At 42.7% G+C, this 24,593-nt stretch overlaps 1 protein-coding gene and 1 pseudogene across 3 annotated transcripts; both read right to left on the bottom strand.

The window, feature by feature from the left end:
* Positions 1-1,399: 1,399 nt before the first annotated feature.
* On the bottom strand, positions 1,400-6,948 carry LOC109874922 (DET1- and DDB1-associated protein 1-like). 2 transcript variants are annotated; one of them, XM_031809975.1, is made up of 5 exons: positions 6,818-6,948; positions 5,884-5,964; positions 5,626-5,677; positions 3,607-3,668; positions 1,400-3,482 (listed from the first exon to the last, which is right to left on the bottom strand). In XM_031809975.1, the coding sequence occupies exons 1-5, from the start codon at positions 6,845-6,847 to the stop codon at positions 3,378-3,380; spliced, it is 330 nt and encodes a 109-aa protein (XP_031665835.1). In that variant the 5' UTR covers positions 6,848-6,948; the 3' UTR covers positions 1,400-3,377. The 2 variants fall into 2 exon arrangements, with proteins under 2 accessions (XP_031665835.1, XP_020322577.1); XM_020466988.2 differs by having other exon boundaries at positions 1,405-3,482; positions 6,370-6,906.
* On the bottom strand, positions 1,406-10,098 carry LOC109875317 (uncharacterized; annotated as a pseudogene). Its single transcript, XR_004206271.1, has 5 exons — positions 6,863-10,098; positions 5,884-5,964; positions 5,626-5,677; positions 3,607-3,668; positions 1,406-3,482 (listed from the first exon to the last, which is right to left on the bottom strand). The product of XR_004206271.1 is annotated as an uncharacterized LOC109875317 (transcript).
* Positions 10,099-24,593: the final 14,495 nt, after the last annotated feature.

Raw genomic sequence — 24,593 nt, 5'->3', positions numbered from 1 at the left:
AAATTTCTGCCCTGCTAAAGCTGCCCTGGTCAACTGTACGTGCTTTTATTGTGGAACTGTGAAGTGCAACAAGTGGAAACATCTAGGAGCAACAAAAGCTCAGCTGCGAAGTGGTAGGCCACACAAGCTCACAGAATGGGACCGCTGAGTGCTGAAGCGCTTAGCGCATAAAAATCGTCTGTCCTTGGTTGCAACACAAACTCCCGAGTTCCAAACTGCCTCTGTAAGCAACATCAGCACTATAACGGTTAGTCGGGAACTTCATGAAATGGGTTTCCATGGCCAAGCAGCCGCACACAAGATCACCATGCGCAATGCCCTACGTCGGATTGAGTGGTGTAAAGCTCACCGCCATTGTGGCAACAGTTTGGGGGGTGACCTTTCCTGTTTCAGCATGACAATGCCCCGTGCACAAAGCGAGGTCCATACAGAATTTTTGAGAGAGGTGTGTAAGAACTTGACTGGCCTGCACAGAGCCCTGACCTTAACCACATCAAACACCTATGGGATGAATTAGAACACCAACTGCGAGCCAGGCCTAATCAACCTCACTAATGCGCTACTGGCTGAATGGAAGCAAGTCTCCGCAGCAATGTTCCAACATTTAGCAGAAAGCCTTCCAAGAAGAGTGGAGGCTGTTATAGCAGCAAAGGGGGGACCAACTCTATTTTAATGCCCAAGATTTTGGAATGAGATTTTAGATGAGCAGGTGTCCACATACTTTGATCATGTAGTGTAGCTTAAAGTCTGGGTAGGAGGCAAGGCAATGGATATGTCTGCCAGAACACAAGGAGAGGGTAGCCTGATGACCTTTTATTTAATCGATTGCGCCTTTGGTCTTTGTAGGTGTAACCAGTGTGAACTGGCTAGCTAGTTAGCAGTGCGCGCTAGTAGCGTTTCAATCGGGTGACTTCTCTCACTCAGAGACCTTGAAGTAGGCCTAGTGGTTTCTCTTGCTCTGCAAGGGCCGCAGATTTTGTCAAAATGATAGGTAACGATGCTTCGAAGGTGACTGTTGTCGATGTGTGCAGAGGATCCTTGGTTCAGGCCCAGGAGAGGGACGGAAGCAATCCTGTTACAAGGGCTTCAGACGGTGTAACTGATGATTTTATAGATCTAGCGAACTGGTACTGTAGTCAATAACTCCTCTCTAGTGGTCCGTTTGGTTGAGAAAACATAATCACTGCAGACAGGTAGGAGGGGATTCGCACATATAACTCTATAACATGACCTAGCATGGCGACTTCTTTGTCATGTAGCCTGCCTATTCCTACTGTCTGTAGTTAGATTATTTACTAGCCACCTTTGTGTGTATACGAAATATGTTTCAGTGAATTCCAACATGAGAAAAAAAACATACCTCACGGATGCTCAGTAGAAATAAACATTCACAAGAAAATCAACATAATACCCAGGTAACTTTATTGAGAACATATTTTCAGAGGGTCATTTCCTTATGAATTCAGTCTAGCTGACGATCAGCTACCATTCTGTTCCTTGGTGGTGCGAGCTGTCTACGTGTTAATGTTGAATGTGTTAGTTTTTTTTATACAGTAAGATGAAGCACTCCTTCGTTCAATTCTCAATAGTAAACAGCGTGATGACCTTAATAGACATTGTGTGCTGTGATTTTAACTGTGTGAATGTGCCAGGCCCCACATCCACACAGTTTAAATCAGAGCACAATGTCTATTAAGGTTAACTTACTTTATCAAAAAATAAATAAATAAAAAACAACACTTTTCTACCTGTGGAAAGAATTCTCAACATGAACACATGTAGACAGCTAGCATCACCAAGGAACATAATGGTAGCTGATCATCAGCCAGCCTCAAGATCACCTCAAACAAGATGAGCCGACGCCACCTAAAACATATGGCCTGCAGAGTTTATACTGTACATGCTTTCAAACAAGAATTAAGTGTGACTGTTTCAGGTAAGATATGATTATCTAATGATCGAAAGGTTCTGGACACTGCGAGTCCTTAAACTATTACCTGATAATGGTCTAAGGAAACAAACCATGTATACACAGCCCATAGTTTGACAGGATTCACAACTACACTACCAGATCATTGTAAATAGCAACAGAGGGATATAGAGAGCATATCAGGAACAATACGCCCCATTTTAGTATTTACATTTGTCAAACTATGCCCCACATTAAAAGTTTAACATCAGCTGGTTACTTTTGAGACAAGATTCTATACACCTGAATGGCACATTTACCTCACATATTGACTTAAGTCCTTTTAGCAAGGCGTATCCTATAGGTTCACACAGATTGATTGAGCTAAGTTGCAACTCAGCAGCTATGCTTTTACTTGTGGAGCCATGCCATGTTAACAGTCAGGTAAGTCCACTTCCCTATACTATCCAGACACTTATCTGCATCAAGATAACTTTTCTAGATGTGACGACAATCTAGCTGCTAGTGGTAGATTGTAGCACGTCTACGGGGAAACAACGTTTATGCACATTGACAAACATCGAGCATCGTGTGTTGCTGCAAAATTGGTCTGTTTTTATACTGTCAAAGGGTTTGCCCCAATATGAACCTGTGGGAGCATCCTCCATATTCACACCATTTAATCCCCTCGTTAACTCAACAGTGTGTGTGCATTTCCTCCACTGTTGTCACAATGTAAACAGAGGGAGGGTCCCTAATTGATCAAGAAATGTTTCCATTAAGGCAATTCAATCACTCAAACTAGGAGAAGTCAAAACTTTCAGGAATGCAGCCTTCTGAGGCAGCATTCCCCATAACAACCTGAGACGAATTCAATCTTAAGTCTATACACAGTCTTCCCTTTTCAGTAACTGTAATAATTGTTGGGGATGTCACAAGCATCCTTCAGTGTTATGGTATACCGCCGTCATCATATTTATCACAAACTAAAATAAGAGGCTGTGGAGACAATATTCTATTTACTGTGGAGACAATATTCTATTTACTCCAAGCCCAGAAGGATGTACATAAAATGGTATAGAACCTAATTGATTAAATGGACATGACTGTAAATCATGCAGGTCAAAATACACATATAGTACAAGTAAACTAATGAAAGCAAACAAGGGCACTGAAAATGCTCCTCATGTAAAAACATGGTCAAGCAACAATTAAATATGAGTCCTAGGGTGGAGGAGGTAATGTTATTGTTATGAAGACAGAGCTTTTCAGCTATGTGCCAATCGAAGACTTAAAAAAGGACAGTTAAGGAAAAAGAAAAAAATGCTAAAGTAAATAAAATACAAAAGACAAAACTGTCAACATCCCAAGATCATGTTGTACGATGTAGGAAGTGGTATGTCCTGTCTGTCAAATGCAACTTTGCCTGTGTGCTTCTTTATCTGTAGTTCTGTGTGTGTACAGCACTCTATGAGTCCTCATTTAATTCCCGACTGTCGGTTCTGGCAATTTTCCGCGGGGGTGCAGTGTTCTCTCCCTCCGCTTGCTCCTGCTCCCGCTTTTTGGCCGCATTCTGTCGAGACAAAATACAGAGAGGGGTTGGAAAACTAGCTGACCTACAGTAAACCGCAATACAGTGTCTATATCGTGTGAAGAAACAATGCATTAGGAAGGTATCAACTTTCCCAATATTTTACCTTTTTGTCCCACTGTTGGTGAAGATATCTCAATAGGATATTTGTCTTCTCTGTGACAATGACTTAAGAAAAAATATCAGATCAAAAAACAATATAAATCACAAGAGAATGTACAGTAACAGTCAAAAGTTGGACACACCTACTCATTCAAATGTTTCTTTATTTTTACTATTTTCTATACTGTAATAAACTTTGCTGGGTCAGCAAATAACACATTTGAATACCGGAATTGGAATATATGCATAAAGCAGTTTTATCTGCTGATGTTCAGAATTTGTATGGCACGGATTACACAGGTGGCCATTTCAGTTACAGTACCAGTCAAAAGTTTGGACAAACCTACTCATTCTAGGGTTTTTCTTAATTTGGACTATTTTCTATATGGTGGAATAATAATGAAGACATCAAAACTATGAAATAACACATATGGCATCATGTAGTAACAACAACAAAAAACTGTTAAACAAATCAAAATATATTTATATTTGACATTCTTCAAAATAGCCACCCTTTGCCTTGATGAAAGCTTTGCACACTCTTGGCATTCTCTCAACCAGCTTCATTAGGTAGTCACCTGTAATGCATTTAAATTAACAGCTGTGCATTGTTACAAGTTCATTTGTGGAATTTCTTTCCTTCTTAATGCATTTGAGCCAATCAGTTGTGTTGTGACAACGTATGGGTGGTATACAGAAGAGAGCCCTATTTGGTAAAAGACCAAGTCCAAATTATGGCAAGAACAGCTCAAATAAGCAAAGAGAACCCCATCATTACTTGAAGACGTGAAGGTCAGTCAAATCGGAAAATGTCAAGAAAGGAGGAGATAGAGGAGGTGTGATGGTGCTTTGCTGGTGACACTGCAGGTAATTTATTTAAAATTCAAGACACACTTAACCAGCATAACTACCACAGCATTCTTCAGTGATACGCCATCCCATCTGGTTTGCGCTTAATGTGACTATAATTTGTTTTTCAACAGGATAATGACCCAAAACACACCTCCAGGCTGTGTAAGGGCAATTTGACCAAGAAGGTGTGATGCATCAGATGACCTGTCCTCCACAATCACCCGACCTCAACCCAATTGAGATGGTTTGGGATGAGTTGGACTTTGGAATGAAGGAAAAGCAGCCAACAAGTGCTCAGCATATGTGGGAACTCCTTCAAGACTGTTGAAAAAGCATTCCAGGTGAAGCTGGTTGAGAGAATGCCAAGAGTGTGCAAAGCTGTCATCAAGGCAAAGGGTGGCTACTTTGAAGAATCTCAATATATATGTTGATTTGTTTAACACTTTTTTGGTTACTACATGATTCCATGTGTGTTATTTCATAGTTGTGATGTCTTCACTATTATTCTACAATGAAGAAAATAGTTTTAAAAAAGAAGAAAAACCCTTAAATGAGTAGGTGTGTCCAAACGTTTGACAGGTACTGTATACCAATGAGCATTTAGATCAGGAAAGTATACTCTACAAGACAGAATGTTTAATAAAATGAGTTTAACTTACTTTACTGGTTGTCCATGTGGTTGGTCCTTTTGCAGGTAGGAATGAGAGACAATATATCAACAGGAAAGTATAATTAAGTTTTTCAACTTTTCAACCGCTGGTAATGTGTTCAGATTACTATCACCTGAAGCATGCATTTCAGGTGATAAAAATACATGCACGAGACACATGCATACTTTCCGAGCTCGTGCACGTGTATACATGGTTCTGCGCATGCTTCAGGTGATCGAAATCTGAACACACTGCTAGCGCTTTGAAAAGTTGATGTAGTTATACTTTCCTGTGGATATATTTTCTCACATTCATATCTGCAAAAGGACCAACCACGTGGACAACCAGTTAAGTTAAACTATCCTTCTATTGAATCCAATGCAATTCAACGTTGGGTCTTCAGGCTAATCAATAATGTTAACCTTTATCAATCAAACTACACAATATTCAGATCAGAAGTACACACTAGCACGCATATACTGTGAGAACAGAGTATTGTTTGAATCTGATGGGACACTCACTCTGTTCTGATGGATACTCCCGTGTTGGGAGATACACAGAGGGCCTCCGGTTCTGAAAGACAGACAGAAATAGGTGATGAAGTCTAAATCAAGTATGTGTCCACTAACTGACTAACCCAAACAACAGGCGAGAAATAAAGTCCAATTACAATATGCATTGTTTGGCACTAAATTCAATATCTATGTTGACCATTAGCAATTCATGCTCTCAGGTGAAATTTCTTTGACATACAGAACTAAGGGCAGGAAGACACTTACTGACGCTTTGCAGACAGAGTCTGCATGAAATCTGCTGAAATTGCTTTTGTTGTAGACAGGTAGTCCTTTTAAAAACTCTGCCTGTTTAGGAAAGATTGCAAAATGTGAGAAATTAACCTAGCTGACTAACGTTACTCTAGCTTTTTAGGATACTTAAATTCTGAACATTGGGATTGGGAAATATCTTCCTGGGTAGCCAACTAAACAATTGCTGTACCTACCTAAATGACATTGGCCTAGCTAACTAGATAATACATTAGATAAGTAGCTATCAAGGGACAACATAACGTTAAGCATATAATATTAAACTTTATTTTTTCTAGCTGTCATATTCTGTTAGCTAAGCCAGCTTGATGACGAACAAGTAAACACAGGGCCAAAATTGAACTAGTTCATAGTCAAAACAGGGTAACTTAGTTAGCTAGCAGTCAACTGTAAACATAATATTTTTTAGCTTGAAAGCTATATAAAAGAAAAAGACGTTACCTTATCCATGGTGGCTTTATACCACAGAAAGACAGACTAAAAGATGATGCGTTAGCTGATGCGCGTGGAAAATGTTAGCTACAGTAACAAGAACCTGCGTAGTTTACTAGCGTAATTAAAGCAAAATACGCTGTAATGCGTTGGCTATCTGAAATATTCAAGATTACACAAAGTACAAGGAATGTGTGCATCAATTCTTAGTCATTTACAAGGATTCTATAAGCTAGCAAGAACACCAGTTTGCTAACTAGACAACCCGTTATATATATCTAGCAACTCACTAACGTTAGCTAGCTTGCTACTAGACAGTGTTTTGTCGTAGCTAAGAAACCGCTGGTTGTTTACAAGTTCGGGTTGACTATGACACAATCAAATAATTATATATATTTTTTTTGTGAAATTAGGTTTGAGATAATCAAACTATGTTGAATCGAATAATCAAGCATACTTGATGGCTATAGAGCACGCAAGTTAGCATAACAATTCCATATACTCCATATTTGTTGCTCGTCCGTGTATGGGCGTTCCTCTTCTTCTTGACTGGTGCTCCATTGGCTACAGGAGAGGATAGACCGTCGTAAAAGAACAATGCTCACTGGGTCACTAGTTTTTACACGAGAAACCAGCACGCCAATAGGAAGAGGGGCTCCAGATCCCGTCACGTGATTTGATGGCGGAGAGGCAGTGATAAGCAGTAGCTAGCCATGGCACACAAATTCCTTGTTATTCAGTATCAAAGTTTGTGAAATTATTTTCACAAGGAGATATTAACACAGACATTGAGATATAAAATATGTTAACCATGGTTTTCTGATCTTCCATCATCTCCAACCCTACTGATTTCAACCAACAACACTCACTCATGCTAATAAAAATGGTTATTCCCCCCCTGAAACACAGTGCTTTTTTTTGAGCAACACACAAACTTGAATGACAACTGTGTATCAGCATGGTATGAAGGTCCGAAGATGTGTTTATTTTCGCAGCAACTAAATAGCTTACACAAGCAGCACAGATGCTTATATCCCACCACTTACATATTAAAAGTCCAATATTCAAATTCAGGAACTAGTTCAACCGCACCACTGCATGTTGACAGGTGCATACGTAAAACTACTTTTGTCACAGTTGATTCCCTATGCCATTTAAGCTAAATTGACTTACTGCACCAACCTACCGAGCCTTTCCAAGATTGAGTCTGAAATAGATGAGAAAGACATTGAGAATCCATTTCATGGTCAAATACATCTGCAAATTCATCTTCCTTCCAGTAGAGGCTACTCATAGGATGAAGGGAGGACCATCCTCCTCAGTGAATTTCATTAAAATAAAAACTGTAAAACATATAAAAAGTTATGCTTTTTAGATAAAATACTAAATATTTTCACATCACCAAATAATTTATTAAAACATACTGTTTCGCAATGAAGGTCTACAGTAGCCTCAACAACAATCTGTAGGATAGCACCACGGTCTAGCCGGAGGACAGCTAGCTTCCATCTTCCTCTGGGTACACTGACTTCAATACAAAACCTACGAGGCTCATGGTTCTCACCCCTTTCCATAGACTTACACAGTAATTATGACAACCTCCGGAGGACATCCTCCAACCTATCAGAGCTCTTGCAGCATGAACTGACATGTTGTTCACCCAATCAAAGGATCAGGGAATACATCTAGCACTGAAATCATAGGCTACAGCTAGCTAGCACTGCAGTGCATAACATGGTGAGTAGTTGACTCAAAGACAGAGAAAGACAATAGTTAAAACTGTTTTGAACAATGTATTTCTTCCAAAATGAAGAAGCAAGAGAGATTGTCAATTTTTTTTCTCACTTTCAATTTCACTTACTTAGCTAGAAAATGCTGCTAGCTAGTTTAGCCTACTCAAACAGTGGGATGCTACGTTAGCTAGCTGGCTATGACTATCCAACACAACTCTTCCAAGTCATGGTAAGCTTTTGGTTTGACTAATTTATTGCCACCATGGCCCACCAGTGTAAGTGCTAGACTGCTTACCTTTTCCCGTCACACTTTTCCCGTTACACTGTAACGTTACTGAATGATTGTAGCAGGTTTACTAACGTGTTAGTTCTATTAGCTATTTTGACTATGACGTTACTTTAGCTAATATGGTGACAAAGATGTAGGCTGTGTGTAGTGGTTATATGGTTTGGCTTGGAAAGGTTTTTTTCAGCTGATGTGAAGGGAAAAGGTGAGAGGAGAGTGTATAGATGAGAGAAGGAATACAACGTGGCTGCTATGAAAGTGAACTGTGTTTACGCTTGATCAGGTTGTGTATTTATTCCGCCGATTCTGTTGAAAAGCGGAAAGGGGATAAACATAACTGAATTTGTTCATTAGAAACTCGTTTGCAACTGTTGGACTAATGACTACACCCTATATCAGCTAGATGCAGGCAAGAGTGTGCAAGGTGTGTCACTGTCACGTCAAATTTTTCTCTCGATCTGTGTGCACCTACATTGTAAACTTTCATTCATAGGCTAGATTGTGCAACCTCATGATGTTTAGCCTAAAGCTATCGCTGTTACACTGAACTGGGTGAATGGAATATGAATGAGTCATTCAACATGGAGTAATAGAAATAAGGCCACGCTCATAAATTATTTGCTTCCTCCCTCATCTTAAATAGCACTGACCGCCACTGCTGCCTTCACATATCCAATAACTCAGACATCAAGCTCTACACAAAACTGTACCAACAAGTCTGCAGGTTCTTAGATTGCCTAATAAATCAGACTTTTATGTGAAATCATCACGTTTTCTTTACAAGCCAGAATGTTGAATAAAATGACATCTGAATTTACTCTACTGGTTGTCTGTGTGGTTGGTGCTTCAGCCACTCAACATTTTTGACAAAATATACATAGGAAAGTGTTGTTTACCCCACTTTTTAGAGCGCAGGTACTGCCGTTGAAATTTATATCTCCTGGAATATGCGAAAAACCATGTCAACACCTGCAGACGTTGGTTACATGCATGCATCACGTGCATGTACTTCCATCTTGTGCATGTGCCTTTGGTCATGAGCAAACAAATCTTGATTGCTACACACAGAGACTGACGTTTCGAAGTCAGGTTAATAAGACTTTCCTGTGGATATTTTGTCTAAAATTTCTAACAACACAACAGACAATCAACAGAGTAAGTTCAATTAAGTTTATTCAACATTCTTACTTGTAAAGGGACTGTTTGGAATGTTTTATTGTAAATGTGCATGGTGTTGCTTACATAATTGGAAGGCTTTGCCATGTTTCGTGCCTATTTTTTGGGGCATCTTCCACATGGTAGTAAAACCTGGGCAACTTTGCACCACAACTTCGATACGTTTACTGACAAAATAGTCCATTGGGTGGTTAGTGTGAGAGGGATTTCCGTCCTTTTAGCATCCTACGGAGAATCACCTCGATGCCACCCTGCGTGCTGATCCTCTTGATCCAGCCGTGGGTCCGCTTCCGCTTTATATTCTTGGGCTGGTACTCTGTGCCCCGCTTCCCTGTGCGAACCTGCTGGTGGTGCCAGGGGAGTTGCTGGAACACTCCTGCCCCCTCTGCCTGTGATGTGAGAGGACCACACCGAGAGGTCAGGGGAGGTACACTGGCCCAGGACAGAACCCAACCACTTAGTGATCGCGGCTGTGCGCCACTGGATCCTGGAAGCTCTAGTGCAAAATTCCTGCTGGATAATAGTATGAAATGTCAGTTTCATGATTTAACCATGTAAACTATTCAGCTGAGTGCTAAAGGCATTCAAGCTTTAGGAAAATATGACTGTTGGTTTGTGAAAGTTTATAACTTGCTAGCTTAGTTGGCTTTTTAAAGCAGACTTGGTCATAGGGGTTAGTTAGAATGTGTTCATGGATAGCTAGTTCACTCAAAGTTCAATCATTGGAAGGAAAATACAAGCAGGCAATATTTGTCTGATTTATCAGGTTGTAATTCACAATTAATTGGTATATACAGACTGAAACACTGGCATGCAAAATCATGTAAATGTACCTAACAAGCCAGAATGTTGAGAAAAATAATCATTTTAACCTACTATACCGGTTGAAATTTGAGACCAAATATCCACAGGAAAGTACTCTAGCTACAGATAGGTACACCAGATAATGTGATATAACCAAAGATTTTTGGTATCCATTACTGGAAGTTACAGGTTTGACTATACAAAACGGTGCTATAGACTTTTCAACTAACCTGTTATTGGTGATACTATATTCATTCTCGATTCAGCCAAATATGTATCTTCAAACATGTCTGTGTCAAGTTGCATTTGAATTTAGGGAGAAAAAAAATAAGAAAAAAATTGCTCCAAGAAGTAATCCAACATTGTCCATTTCAAAAGACAGGTATCATGACATGCAGCCCTTTGGAGTGGACACCCACCTGTCTCAAACAATGAGACAGGTGGGTGTTTTGAAATAGAGAAGCTGGCGGTGTGCACATCGTTAAATTACTTCATAATTTTTTTTTGTAATGGAGCAATTTCTAAATTCCAATTCACCACCTGCATCTGGACAGGCGTATTAAATGATAGTAAGTTCAAATTTACATTTTAATCAACATACTTGGCTTTTGATGAAAATGAACAGCCTGATTAAATCACACAAGCAACGTATTTAATATGGAGTGGTGGGTGTAATTAAACTAGCTTCGTTACAGTCGAAGCCACAATCAAACGCGCAAAGATAGCCTGCAACACTGCGGCAGCACCATTTAGGTACAGATATAGCCCAAGAATATACTGTTAAGGTGTACATATCCAGAGTTAGCCTAGCTAGCGCTAGTTTGCCGAGGTTGAACCTCAAAATACCTTGCCATCAAGCATTCCATTTTATATTAATTTGAAGAACGCAATTACCTAGTGGAACATATCACTCCATGAAACCGGTAAACCGACGACCTTATAGTATTCATTATATATAATATTCACGTTTTTTCACTGACATTGAAACAACATCAACGCACAGGTTCTAAACCATGAACGCAATCGAATTGCGAAATAGCCTCCTTCCATCCAGAGCTATGATTGGCTTGCGTTTTTCATCCAATCGAAATGTGTCTTACAGATACTAGCCAAATATTTCACCGGATGTATAATGTATTTTTTATTATTTTTTAATTCCGGATGTATAAATATGAAGTACCCGGTTGGCGTTTTTTATGTTATTTAATTTTTTTATTTTTTTATTATCAACACAACAAATACAAAAAAACAGACAGCGAGGGGTATTACATATCAAGATTAATTTTCAATTTGTTAAATACTTTTATGGTGCATATTGCTTTTTTTGTTATTACATTTACTGATAATTTCAAAATAATATTTCAATTATATCTTAAATAATGTGAAAAGGGGTTTGTTCTCTGCCCACTTCATTTTATGGACAAAGAATCTTCCATGAAAGATAAACAAATGAACAATGGAAGTTAAATCAGGGTCCATATAATTTGGTTCAAAATAAAACATAATATCAGAGTCTTTGAAATTAACATTAATAGTTGTTTCTTTTAAAATAAAATCTTCTAACTCACACCAAAATAAGAGCAGTCCCAAAATAAATGGTCAAGAATCTCTGGGTCACAATCAAAGTACACATTTGTTATCAATAGCTATTTTAAATCTGTGTATAATAAAGGCCTTTACGGGGTAGATTCTATGAATGAGTTTGTATGATACTTCTTTCACCTTATTAGATATGCAATATTTACCAGATAACAATGACATTTTGTTCCAGTTCACTTGCCTAGGGCTGCATTCCAGTACATTTTAGCAGAGGGAATAGTAACATATTGACATAGTTTCCTTATATACATGTTATTACATTTATAAATTTAAAATGTAAATTCCTTCTAGTTGTATTGAGGCTACATAATCCTCAACAGTTGCACTTGGAGTACTGTTATATTCTCCTAAAAGAAGAATAGCACCTTTAGGGACAGCTCTAACAACAAGTTGATACTCCTCAGGAGTGAATGTAACATTGTGTGTTCTAATAAATACTTGTCCATATAGTTGTCCATCATTATTCAATAATTGTTTAACCCAAATAATGTTGTTGGAAAAACAGTTCTGGAAAAACAAAGACTTGTTTTTGAATTTTATGTCTTTATTATTCCAGATTGAATACCTAGGTGGGGAAACATTGTGTTTGTACATGAGGTTCCAAGTTAGAAGTACATGTTTATGAAAGTTTGCAGCTTAATAGGGATTTTACCCATATCAAAGTTGCATTTGAGTAAGAATTCTAGACCACCAATTTGTTGGAATATTACATTAGGAATGATATTCCAGATGCAATCCTTATTTCTTAAATAGTTTTGTATCCATTTAAACTTAAATATTATAGTAGAGGTTTTAAAATCAAGAGCATTCAACCCTCCCTCACATTGGGTGCTACATATTATCGCTTTTCTTAAATAATGAGGTTTATTCCTCCATATGAAGTTAAATAATTTAGTATCAACCATTTTAGTTACTGACAGAGGAACATCCAAGGCAAGGGAGGTATAAACTAATCTAGACAGACCTTCAGATTGTGATAAAAGTACACATCCAGATAAAGACAGATCTCTTAATAACCAGGAGTTAAATCGCTTTCCAATTTCCTCTACAATAGGAGAGAAATTTAAGTTGGCCCTTTCTTTCTGGCCTTTGCTACCTGTAATACCAAGATATGTGATCACATCTTTTACAGGGATATTACATACTGAGTTTAAGTCACATCTTTTGAATGCAAATAATTCACCTTCCTAATATTCAGAGATTAACCTGATACATGTGTGAAGGCATTAATACACTCAATAGGTTTCTTGACTTCATTATGATCTTTCCCCAAAAAATGGTGGTGTCGTCAGCCAATTTTGAACATTTTATCTCTTTGTATTGTATCTGATACCCCTAAAACTATCCTTATTTATTATGAAGTGCCATAACTTGTGTGACCAATAAAAATAAGAAAGGAGAAATTGGGCATCCTTGTTTAATTCCACGTCTAATGTCGAATCTTTGTGAAGTTCCATGGGATAATTTAACAGAGCTGTTACTATTATTGTAAAGTGTCTTAATTACACTTTGAAAATATTGACCAAAACCAAAAAAATCGAAGAGTCTCAAAAAGATAATAATGTTCAACTGTATCAAATGCCTTGTAAAAGTCTACAAATAAAATAAAGCTAACTTCCATAATGTGCTCAATGTAGTCTATCAAGTCCAATACTAGTTGAATATTATTACATATATGTCTGCCCTTCATAAAACCAGACTGGGTATCGTCAATGATTTGGTCAATACCTTTTTTAAGTCTTTCTGCAAAGATGGATGCACGTATATTTCCATCATTGTTCATTAATGTGATTGGTCTCCAATTTTCTAACATCATAGAATCTTTGTTTGGTTTGGGTATTACAGAATATAGGCCCTGTGTCATGGAAACAGGCAGGACCCCTAAATCAATTGCCTCCTTAAAAACGTTCAATATAAATTCTATAAAATCCTCCTGAAAATATTTATAGAATTCACTGATAATGCCATCAATCCCTGGAGATTTGTTTTCTTTAACTTGCCGATGCATTTTTTTATTTAATTAATATAAATAATTTCATCACAAGACTTTTGGAAGTGTTCATCTATGAATTTTGCACAGTCTTTGACAGAGTCTAAAAAGGCAGATATGTCACTAGTAGGACAGGCATTACTGGTAAAGGTTACGATTGAATTCTGAAACTTATTTTGAAATATCTTTGGGGTTTTCATTTTCTTTGCCATCTATATTGAGTTTATGAATAGATGTAAATTCAGAATTCTTTCTTTCTTAAATTGTAAAAGTATTTTGTATTTTTTTCCACCTTCCTCCAACCATCTCCTTCTTGATCTTACAAATGCCCCTTTTGCTTTCTCTTCATACATTCGGTACATTTCTAGTTGTAAAGAGAATAACTGACCCTTTGCTTCTTCATCAAGGTCCTCCATAGAGATTAGAGAAAGTATTTCCTTAATCTTTTAAATTCAGCAATTTCTTTACCTCTCTTCATGGCTGTTTGTCTAATTTCATACTTCATTAATTCCCAATATTTCCCATAAGACTTAAAGAGTTGGGCTTTCCTCCAAATGTCTTGTATAATATCTTTGGCATCCATCTTGAAATTCTAATCTTCCAACAGTCTACTATTGAGTTTCCAATAACTCCGATTCGGTTTAACTTCAGATCCATTCATATTTAAAGATAAGAATATAATTGTATGATCAGTAAGAATTGATGTTTCAATTGATACCTTGACTAAAGAATTATCTAATGAATTAGAATACAACCAGAAGTTGGCGTTTCCACTCGCCACAAAATATGCTCCATGGTCGATGATGAAGTCAGTGTACCCAGGGTAGCTGTAAAGTGATAAGAGGAAGCCCAGTGGCAGTCAGTTGGAGAAGATGAAGCGAGATGGATTTTTGGCCGACATTCTGCAAATCTCCATACAGTTTTCTGTTTCCAACACTAGAATCTGTAACAAACAGAGTGGACTATATTTTGTAGACTTTACCCATTGCCAAAATAAAAAAGAAATGCGTTGTTTAGAAGGAATTCAAGGGCCAATTGTTATCGCACACGAGCACTTAATAAATGCTAGAACCTGCCAATATGATCTCACTAGTGCGTGCTTGGCTCTGTCCACTATGGGTGCGTTCGTAAATGTACTTCTGGCTATCTACTAACACAGCCTATGATTAATTTGAAAATCTGTATTTTCGTGAAAACGTCTGGTGCTTCCAAACGGTTTGGCCGAAAAAACTAATATGGCCACTCTATGGAAAGGGGAGACTCAGGAACCCAATGGTTTTCTCCGGACTCGTCTGAAAGTAACCCAGACAAATGAATGGAAGTATGGAGGTAGATTTGTGCCAACAAAAGTAAGGGGCTAAATAGGTGTCTGGTCTAAATATGTGTCCTGTCTGGTCCCTACACATGCTTAGGAGCCTGGGAGATCGTCACATTTTCTGTTGTCAATAACCCTTGCAAATTTACATTGTAGAATAATAGTGAAGACATCAAAACTATGAAATAACACATATGGAATCATGTGGTAACCAAAAAAGTATTAAACAATTCAATTCAAAGTACCCACCTGTTGCCTTGATGACAGTTTGCACACTCTTGGCATTCTCTCAACAGCTTCACCTGAAATGCTTTTCCAACAGTCTTGGAGTTCCAGATTCCAGGACAGATTTCCACTGGTCTAATGTCCATTTCTTGTATTTCTTGGCCCAAGCAAGTCTCTTCTTATTATTGGTGTCCTTAAGTAGTGGTTTCTTGGTAGCAATTTGACCACGAAGGCCTGATTCACGCAGCCTCCTCTGAACAGTTGATGTTGAGATGTGTCTGTTACTTGAACTCTGTAAAGCGTTTATTTGGGCTGCAATTTCTGAGGCTGGTAACTCTAATGAACTTATCCTCTGCAGCAAAGGTAACTCTGGGTCTTCCTTTGCTGTGGCGATCCTCATGAGAGCCAGTTTCATCATAGAGCTTGATGGTTTTTGCGACTGCACTTGAAGAAACTTTCAAAGTTTTTGAAAAGTTCTGCATTGACTGACCTTCATGTCTTAACCTCTTGAAGCTAGGGGGCACTATTTTTATGTTTGGAAAAATAACGTTCCCAAAGTAAACGGCCTATTTCTCAGGACCAGATGCTATAATATGCAAAAAATGTACAGATTAGGATATAAAACACACTAAAGTTTCCAAAAGTTCTGTGAGTATAACAGAACTGATATTGCAGGCAAAACCTGAGGAAAATCAAACCAGGAAGTGGCTTCTATTTTGAAAGCTCCATGTTCCATAGCCTGCCTCCGCTCCATTTAAAGGGATATCAACCAGATTCCTTTTCCTATCGCTTCCTCAAGGTGTCAACAGTCTTTAGACATAGTTTCAGGCTTTTATTTTGGAAAATGAGCAAGAAAGATAACATTGCGTCAGGTGTTCGCATGAGTTTTGCTCGTGCAACAGAGTTTGGGCAGCCATTGTGTAACGGTTTTCTAGGTGTGGTGAAGGAGAGTCGGACCAAAACGCAGCGTGTAGATTGCGATCCATGTTTAATCAAACAAACGTAACACGACTCAATACAATACACTACAAAACAAAGAACGTAACGAAAACCGAAACAGCCTATACTTGTGTAAATAAATAAAGAAATAGGAACAACCACACTAAGGACAATCACCCATGACAAACTCAAAGAATATGGCTGCCTAAATATGGTTCCCAATCAGAGACAACGATAAGCACCTGCCTCTGATTGAGAACCACTCCAGACAGCCATAGACTTTGCTAGATAACCCCACTAGCTACAATCCAAAATACATACACACCAAAACCCCAAGACAAAACACACCACAATACAAAAACTCCATGCCACACCCTGGCCTGACCCAATACATGAAGAAAAACACAAAATACTTAGACCAGGGTGTGACAGAACCCCCCCCCCTAAGGTGCGGAATCCCGAACGCACCTCAAAACAATAGGGAGGGTCCGGGTGGGCGTCTGTCCATGGTGGCGGCTCCGGCGCGGGACGTGGAACCCACTCAGTCAATGTCTTAGTCCCCTCTCCTCGCGTCCCTGGATAGACCACCCTCGCCGCCGACCATGGCCTAGTAGTCCTCACCCAGAACCCCACTGGACTGAGGAGCAGATCGGGACTGAAGGACAGCTCGGGACTGAGGCAGCTCGGGACTGAGGGGAAGCTCGGGAGTGAGGGGAAGCTCGGGAGTGAGAGAAAGCTCGGGAGTGAGAGAAAGCTCAGGGGTGAGAAGAAGCTCAGGGGTGAGAAGAAGCTCAGGAGTGAGAGAAAGCTCAGGAGTGAGAAGAAGCTCAGGCAGGTTGATGGATCTACCAGATCCTGGCTGGCTGGTGGTTCCGGCAGATCCTGGCTGACTGGCGGATCCTGGCTGACTGGCAGATCCTGGCCGACTGGCAGATCCTGGCCGACTGGCAGATCCTGGCCGACTGGCAGATCCTGGCCGACTGGCAGATCCTGGCCGACTGGCACTTCTGGCGGATCCTGGCTGACTGGTGGATCCTGGCTGACTGGCGAATCCTGGCTGACTGGCGAATCCTGGCTGACTGGCACTTCTGGCGGATCCTGGCAGACTGGTGGATCCTGGCTGACTGGTGGATCTAACTGATCCTGACAGACTGGCGACGCTGGGCAGACTGGCGGCGCTGGGCAGACTGGCGGCGCTGGGCAGACTGGCGACGCTGGGCAGACTGGCGACGCTGGGCAGACTGGCAACGCTGGGCAGACTGGGGGCACTGGCGGCGCTGGGCAGACTGGCGACGCTGGGCAGACTGGCGACGCTGGGCAGACTGGCGACGCTGGGCAGACTGGGGGCACTGGCGGCGCTGGGCAGACTGGCGGCTCCTTGCAGACTGACAGCTCCTTGCAGACTGACATCTCCTTGCAGACTGACAGCTCCTTGCAGACTGACAGCTCCTTGCAGACTGGCAGCTCCTTGCAGACTGACAGCTCTGGCTGCTTCATATAGACTGACAGCTCTGGCTGCTCCTTGCAGACTGGCAGCTCCATGCAGACTGGCAGCTCCATGCAGACTGGCAGCTCTGGCTGCTCCATGCAGACTGACAGCTCTGGCTGCTTCATGCAGACTGGCAGCTCTGGCTGCTCCATGTAGACTGACTGCTTCATGCAGACTGGCATCTCTGGCTGCTCCATGCAGACTGACAGCTCTGGCTGCTCCATGCAGACTGACATCTCTGGCTGCTTCATGCAGACTGACATCTCTGGCTGCTTCATGCAGACTGGCGGCTCTGGCTGCACCATGTAGACTGACAGCTCTGGCTGCTCCATGCAGACTGACATCTCTGGCTGCTTCATGCAGACTGACATCTCTGGCTGCTCCATGCAGACTGACAGCTCTGGCTGCTCCATGCAGACTGACAGCTCTGGCTGCTCCATGCGGACTGACAGCTCTGGCTGCTCCATGCGGACTGACAGCTCTGGCTTCTCCATGCAGGCTGGCAGCTCTGGCTGCGCTGAACAGGCGGGAGACTCCGGCAGCGCAGGAGAGGAGAAAGGCTCTGGCTGCGCTAAACAGGCGGGAGGCTCCGGCAGCGCTGTAGAGGAGGAAGGCTCTGGCTGCTTCATGCAGACTGGCGGCTCTGGCTGCACCATGTAGACTGACAGCTCTGGCTGCTCCATGCAGACTGACATCTCTGGCTGCTTCATGCAGACTGACATCTCTGGCTGCTCCATGCAGACTGACAGCTCTGGCTGCTCCATGCAGACTGACAGCTCTGGCTGCTCCATGCGGACTGACAGCTCTGGCTGCTCCATGCGGACTGACAGCTCTGGCTTCTCCATGCAGGCTGGCAGCTCTGGCTGCGCTGAACAGGCGGGAGACTCCGGCAGCGCAGGAGAGGAGAAAGGCTCTGGCTGCGCTAAACAGGCGGGAGGCTCCGGCAGCGCTGTAGAGGAGGAAGGCTCTGGCTGCGCTGAACAGGCGGGAGGCTCCGGCAGCGCTGTAGAGGAGAAAGGCTCTGGCTGCGCTAAACAGGCGGGAGACTCCAGCAGCGCAGGAGAGGAGAAAAGCGCTGGCTGCGCTGAACAGGCGAGGCGCACTGAAGGCCTGGTGCGTGGTGCTGGAACTGGTGGTACTGGATCGAGGACACGCACAGGAAGCCTGGTGCAGGGAGCTGCTACCGGAGGACTGGAGTGTGGAGGTGGCACAGGATGGGCTAGACCGTGAAGGCGTACTGGAGATCTTGAGAGCAGTGTTGGCACAGGACGTGCAAGGCTAGGGCTAGGGATTCACCAGCCGACTAACACGCACCTCAGGACGAGTATGGAGCGCTAACCCAGGTGCCATCAAATCCCCAACACGTTCCGTCGGGCGAATTGCATGCAAAAAGCACCAACACAGCAACTCCCTCATTTCTCTCTCCTCCAATTTCCCCATGAACTCCTTCACAGTCTCTGTTTCGCTCACCTCCAACACCGGCTCTGGTTCTGGTCTCCTCCTTGGCTCCTCACGATAAACAGGGAGAGTTGGCTCAGGTCTGACTCCTGACTCTGCCACACTCTCCCTGAGCCCCCCCCCCCAAGACATTTTTGGGGCTGATTCTCAGGCTTCCATCCGCTACGCCGTGCTGCCTCCTCATATCTGCGCCTCTCAGCTTTTGCCGCCTCCAGTTCTTCCTTGGGGCGGCGATATTCTCCAGGCTGAGCCCAGGGTCCTTTACCGTCCAGTTCTTCCTCCCATGTCCATTTCTCCAGGTGGTGCAGCCTCTCACACTGCAGCTGCTGCTGCTCCAGCTGCTGCTGCCTCTGTTGCCTCTCCTGTGGCTCCTGCCTGTTAACACGCTGCAGGAAACAGCAGAGGGAACACCCCCCCATCCACATCGATGGAACAGTAGTGGAGAGGGTAGCAAGTTTTAAGTTCCTCGGCATACACATCACAGACAAACTGAATTGGTCCACTCACACAGACAGCATCGTGAGGAAGGCACAGCAGCGCCTCTTCAACCTCAGGAGGCTGAAGAAATTCGGCTTGTCACCAAAAGCACTCACAAACTTCTACAGATGCACAATCGAGAGCATCCTGGCGGGCTGTATCACCGCCTGGTATGGCAACTGCACCGCCCTCAACCGTAAGGCTCTCCAGAGGGTAGTGAGGTCTGCACAACGCATCACCGGGGGCAAACTACCTGCCCTCCAGGACACCTACACCACCCGATGCTACAGGAAGGCCATAAAGATCATCAAGGACATCAACCACCCGAGCCACTGCCTGTTCACCCCGCTGTCATCTAGAAGGCGAGGTCAGTACAGGTGCATCAAAGCTGGGACCGAGAGACTGAAAAACAGCTTCTATCTCAAGGCCATCAGACTGTTAAACAGCCACCACTAACATTGAGTGGCTACTGCCAACACACTGTCAATGCCACTGACTCTACTCCAGCCACTTTAATCATGGGAATTGATGGGAAATGATGTAAATATATCACTAGCCACTTTAAACAATGCTACCTTATATAATGTTACTTACCCTACATTATTCATCTCATATGCATACGTAGATACTGTACTCTATATCATCGACTGCATCCTTATGTAATACATGTATCACTAGCCACTTTAACTATGCCACTTGGTTTACATACTCATCTCATATGTATATACTGTACTCGATATCATCTACTGTATCTTGCCTATGCTGCTCTGTACCATCACTCATTCATATATCCTTATGTACATATTCTTTATCCCCTTACACTGTGTATAAGACAGTAGTTTTTTTTGGAATTGTTAGTTAGATTACTTGTTCGTTATTACTGCATTGTCGGAACTAGAAGCACAAGCATTTCGCTACACTCGCATTAACATCTGCTAACCATGTGTATGTGACAAATAAATTTGATTTGATTTGATTTTTGATTTGATTTGATTTTGATTTGGTCCGTTGGTGGTGGGTGATTCTGTAACGGTTTTCTAGGTGTGGTGAAGGAGAGTCGGACCAAAACGCAGCGTGTAGATTGCGATCCATGTTTAATCAAACAAACGTAACACGACTCAATACAATACACTACAAAACAAAGAACGTAACGAAAACCGAAACAGCCTATACTTGTGTAAATAAAGAAAGAAAGAAAGAAAGAAATAGGAACAACAACACTAAGGACAATCACCCACGACAAACTCAAATAATATGGCTGCCTAAATATGGTTCCCAATCAGAGACAACGATAAGCACCTGCCTCTGATTGAGAACCACTCCAGACAGCCATAGACTTTGCTAGATAACCCCACTAACTACAATCCAAAATACATACACACCAAAACCCCATGACAAAACACACCACAATACAAAAACTCCATGCCACACCCGGGCCTGACCCAATACATGAAGAAAAACACAAAATACTTAGACCAGGGCGTGACACATTGCCTCTCCCTCTCCTACTGATAAAGACAGTTGCGGTTGATATATTATCTATTATATATTTAAAAAACAAGGATTGATTATAAAAAACGTGTTTCTATGGAAATTACGGATATTATTTGGAATTTATCTGCGTTGTCGTGACCGCTCTTTCCTGTGGATTCCTGAACATAACACGACAAACAAACGGAGGTATTTTGGATATAAAAATAATCTTTATGGAACAAAAGGAACATTTATTGTGTAACTGGGAGTCTCATGAGTGAAAACATCCGAAGATCGTCAAAGGTAAATGATTAATTTGATTGCTTTTCTGATTTTCGTGACCAAGCTACTTGATGCTAAGTGTACATAATGTTTTGTAGAGTGATCGATACATTTACACAAATGCTTGGATTGCTTTCACTGTAAAGCAGATTGTCAAAATCTGAGACGACAGGTGGATTAACAAAAGGCTCAGCTGTGTTTTGCAATATTGCACTTGTGATTTCATGAATATAAATATTTTTATATATTATTTGAAAGTGGCGCTATGCAATTCAGCGGTTGTTGATGACAATTATCCCGCTACAAGGATGGGTAGCGTCAAGAAGTTAAAGTAATGATGGACAGTTGTTTCTATTTGCTAATTGGAGCTGGTCTTGCCATAATATGGACTTGGTCTTTTACCAAATAGGGTTATCTTCTGTATACCACCTCTACCTTGTCACAACACAACGGCTCAAACGCATTAGGAAATAAATTCCACAAATTAACTTTTAACAAGGCGCACCTGTTAATTGAAATGACATAATACCTTGAAATGTATTCCATGGACTGTCACTTCTAACCCCGCTCCTCCCCTCCGGCATTCGACGTCGCCGGTTTACTAACCACCTGTCCTGGCATTCATCATTACGAGCACCTGGCATTCATCATTACGTGCACCTGTGCTTCATCATTAGGCACACCTGGACTCCATCACTTCACTGATTACCTCCCCTATATCTGTCACTCCATTAGTTCTAGTCCTCAGGCAGTATTGACTATGTGTTTCATGTCTGTATGATACTTGTGGTTGTTCGTTTGGGCCAGGGTCCGGTTATTATTAAATGCACCACCTGCACTTGCTTCCCGACACCCAGCGTCTATGTTCCAGAATACTGCCTCACCAAATGGAAGAAGCGGGAAATCAGGACATCTCCCAGATGGTCGACAAACAGGGATACCTACTTCGTAAGCACCATGACCAGCTAGCGCAACTGGGGACGGCTATGGAAGAGGTTCTTCAATGTCTTGGAAATGCCTGAGAGGCGTTGCCTTCCACTAGTGGAGGATACTCTGCCACCAGTTGACCCAGCACATCAGTCTGCCCAGGTCAGTGATGCCCGTGGGTCTTTCCCAGATAAAAGATTGAATTCATATGCCGTGGCTACCTACTCCAGTGCTCCCTCTATTTTGTGCATCAAATGGGAGCTGGCAGGTCATGATGACAGCCTCTCATTGGATGCACTCATCGGGATGGCCATCCGGTTGGATAATCTACTTCGGGCACGTCGGTGCCCACATCGCTTCTCTCCCTCCCTCAGTGAACACTGTAGCAGAGCCTGAACCTATGGAGGTAGGGGTCACATGCCTCCCCATGATGGAGACAGCTGAGGCTCTGTCTCTATTGTGGTCAAGGGGGGGCTTCAGCAGTGTCCGGTACGTCCCAACTTGGGATCCACAAGAGCAGAGGGACGGTCGTAGGATACTCACATCTACCCCAGGAGGTGGAAGATTACATCTTCATCAGTTTATTTTAAACCCTTTATAGTGTTGCTCACACTAGCTGGCTGTCCCTCATGTACTGTTTCTACAGCGCTAGTGGATTCTGGTGCCGTGGGGAACTTTACTGACCAGACCCTTGCCTCCTCTCTGAACATCCCCTCATACCTGCTCTCCTTTCCGGTTCAAGCCCCTGGTAATCGGCCACTTGGATCCGGAACCATCACACACACCACATCCCTCACCCTCGCCATGGAGTCCCTTCATCAGGGAAACATCCCCTTCATCACTAGTGCACCAGCTCACAAGATCATCCTCAGCCTCCCATGGCACCAACGCCATAACCCCACTATCTCATCGAGGATGAGAATCACGGACTTGTCACCTGAATGCAGGATGACCTGTTTTCCTGTTCCCTCTCATGTCATGTCCCAGACCACAGGGGTGGTCTGTAGATGTGGACATTTGCCAGGCTCTGGAGAGGGAACCCGCTCCCACTACCTGTCCTCCTGAGTGCATCTACGTTCCCATGGGGGTAAGGGAGTGACTGTTGACCTGGGCACACAGCTGTCGTCGCTGGCCATCCTCACCCGTACTATACCCGTACTATACAATCACACTCTGAAAAGTATTGGTGGCCCACCTTGGTGCAGGACGTTACTCGCTACGTCAACTCCTGTTCTGTGTGTGCCCAAACTGTCTCCCTGGCACGCTCCAGCAGGGCAACTCCTCCCCGTGCCTCAGCATCCCTTGTCTCATCTGTTCTTTGACTTTGTTACTGATCTCCCCTCTGACGGTTTCACCACCGGTGGTTGTGGAAAGATTTTCTAAATCATGCCGGTTTATTCCTCACTCTGGTCTCCATACCCCTCTCTAGGTTGCTGAGGCACTGTTCCAGCAGGTCTTCCAAAGAATATTGTCTCTGACCGTGGCCCCCCATTCACGTCACAGGTATGGAGGGCTTTCATGGAGAAATTGGGGGTCATGATCAGCCTCCCTTCTGCGTACCGGCATTAGTCCAACGGGCAGGTAGAGAGGATTAACCAGGAGCTGGGGAGGTTTCTGAGGAGTCACTACCTGGACCGGCATGGGGAGTTGGTCCTTTTTTTCTCTCTCTCCTCCTTCCCTGGGCAAAATGTGCCCAGAATTCGTTACGTCACTCCTCCATCGGGCTTATTCCCTTGTGTGTCCTGAGTTATCTGGCTGGCTCCATGGATTCTGAGCCAGACCGAGGCCCTGGCTCCATGGCTCCAAGGCCCTTGTGGTGGACGACTGGTTCGGGCATGCAGAGGTTTGGAGTGAGGCTCCAGCGTGCCGTCCGTCGCCAGAAGGAGCTGGCGGATCACCACTGCAGTGAGGCTCTCCACCAGGAACCTCTCACTCTGCCATCCCTGAAAGAAGCTGAGCCCCGGTTTGTGGGGCCTCTCAAGGTTCTCCGGAAGGTCAGTGAGGTGACGTATAAGTTACAGCATCCCAGTGACTACCGTATCTCACATTCATTTCATGTC

This window comes from Oncorhynchus kisutch, linkage group LG30, assembly GCF_002021735.2.
Source record: "Oncorhynchus kisutch isolate 150728-3 linkage group LG30, Okis_V2, whole genome shotgun sequence".
Classification (NCBI taxonomy): Eukaryota; Metazoa; Chordata; class Actinopteri; order Salmoniformes; family Salmonidae; genus Oncorhynchus; species Oncorhynchus kisutch.
This window is presented reverse-complemented; position numbering and strand designations above follow the sequence as displayed.

What these genes read in the sequence shown, in the direction of transcription:
- LOC109874922 (XM_031809975.1), bottom strand. Translation starts at nt 6,847, where the DNA reads ATGCTAACTTGCGTGCTCTATAGCCATCAA. An exon ending in GCGTGCTCTATAGCCATCAA is followed by an intron (nt 5,965 to 6,817) that starts GTATGCTTGATT and finishes TTTCCTAAACAG; the next exon opens with GCAGAGTTTTTAAAAGGACT. An exon ending in GGAGTATCCATCAGAACAGA is followed by an intron (nt 3,669 to 5,625) that starts GTGAGTGTCCCA and finishes TTTTTTCTTAAG; the next exon opens with TCATTGTCACAGAGAAGACA.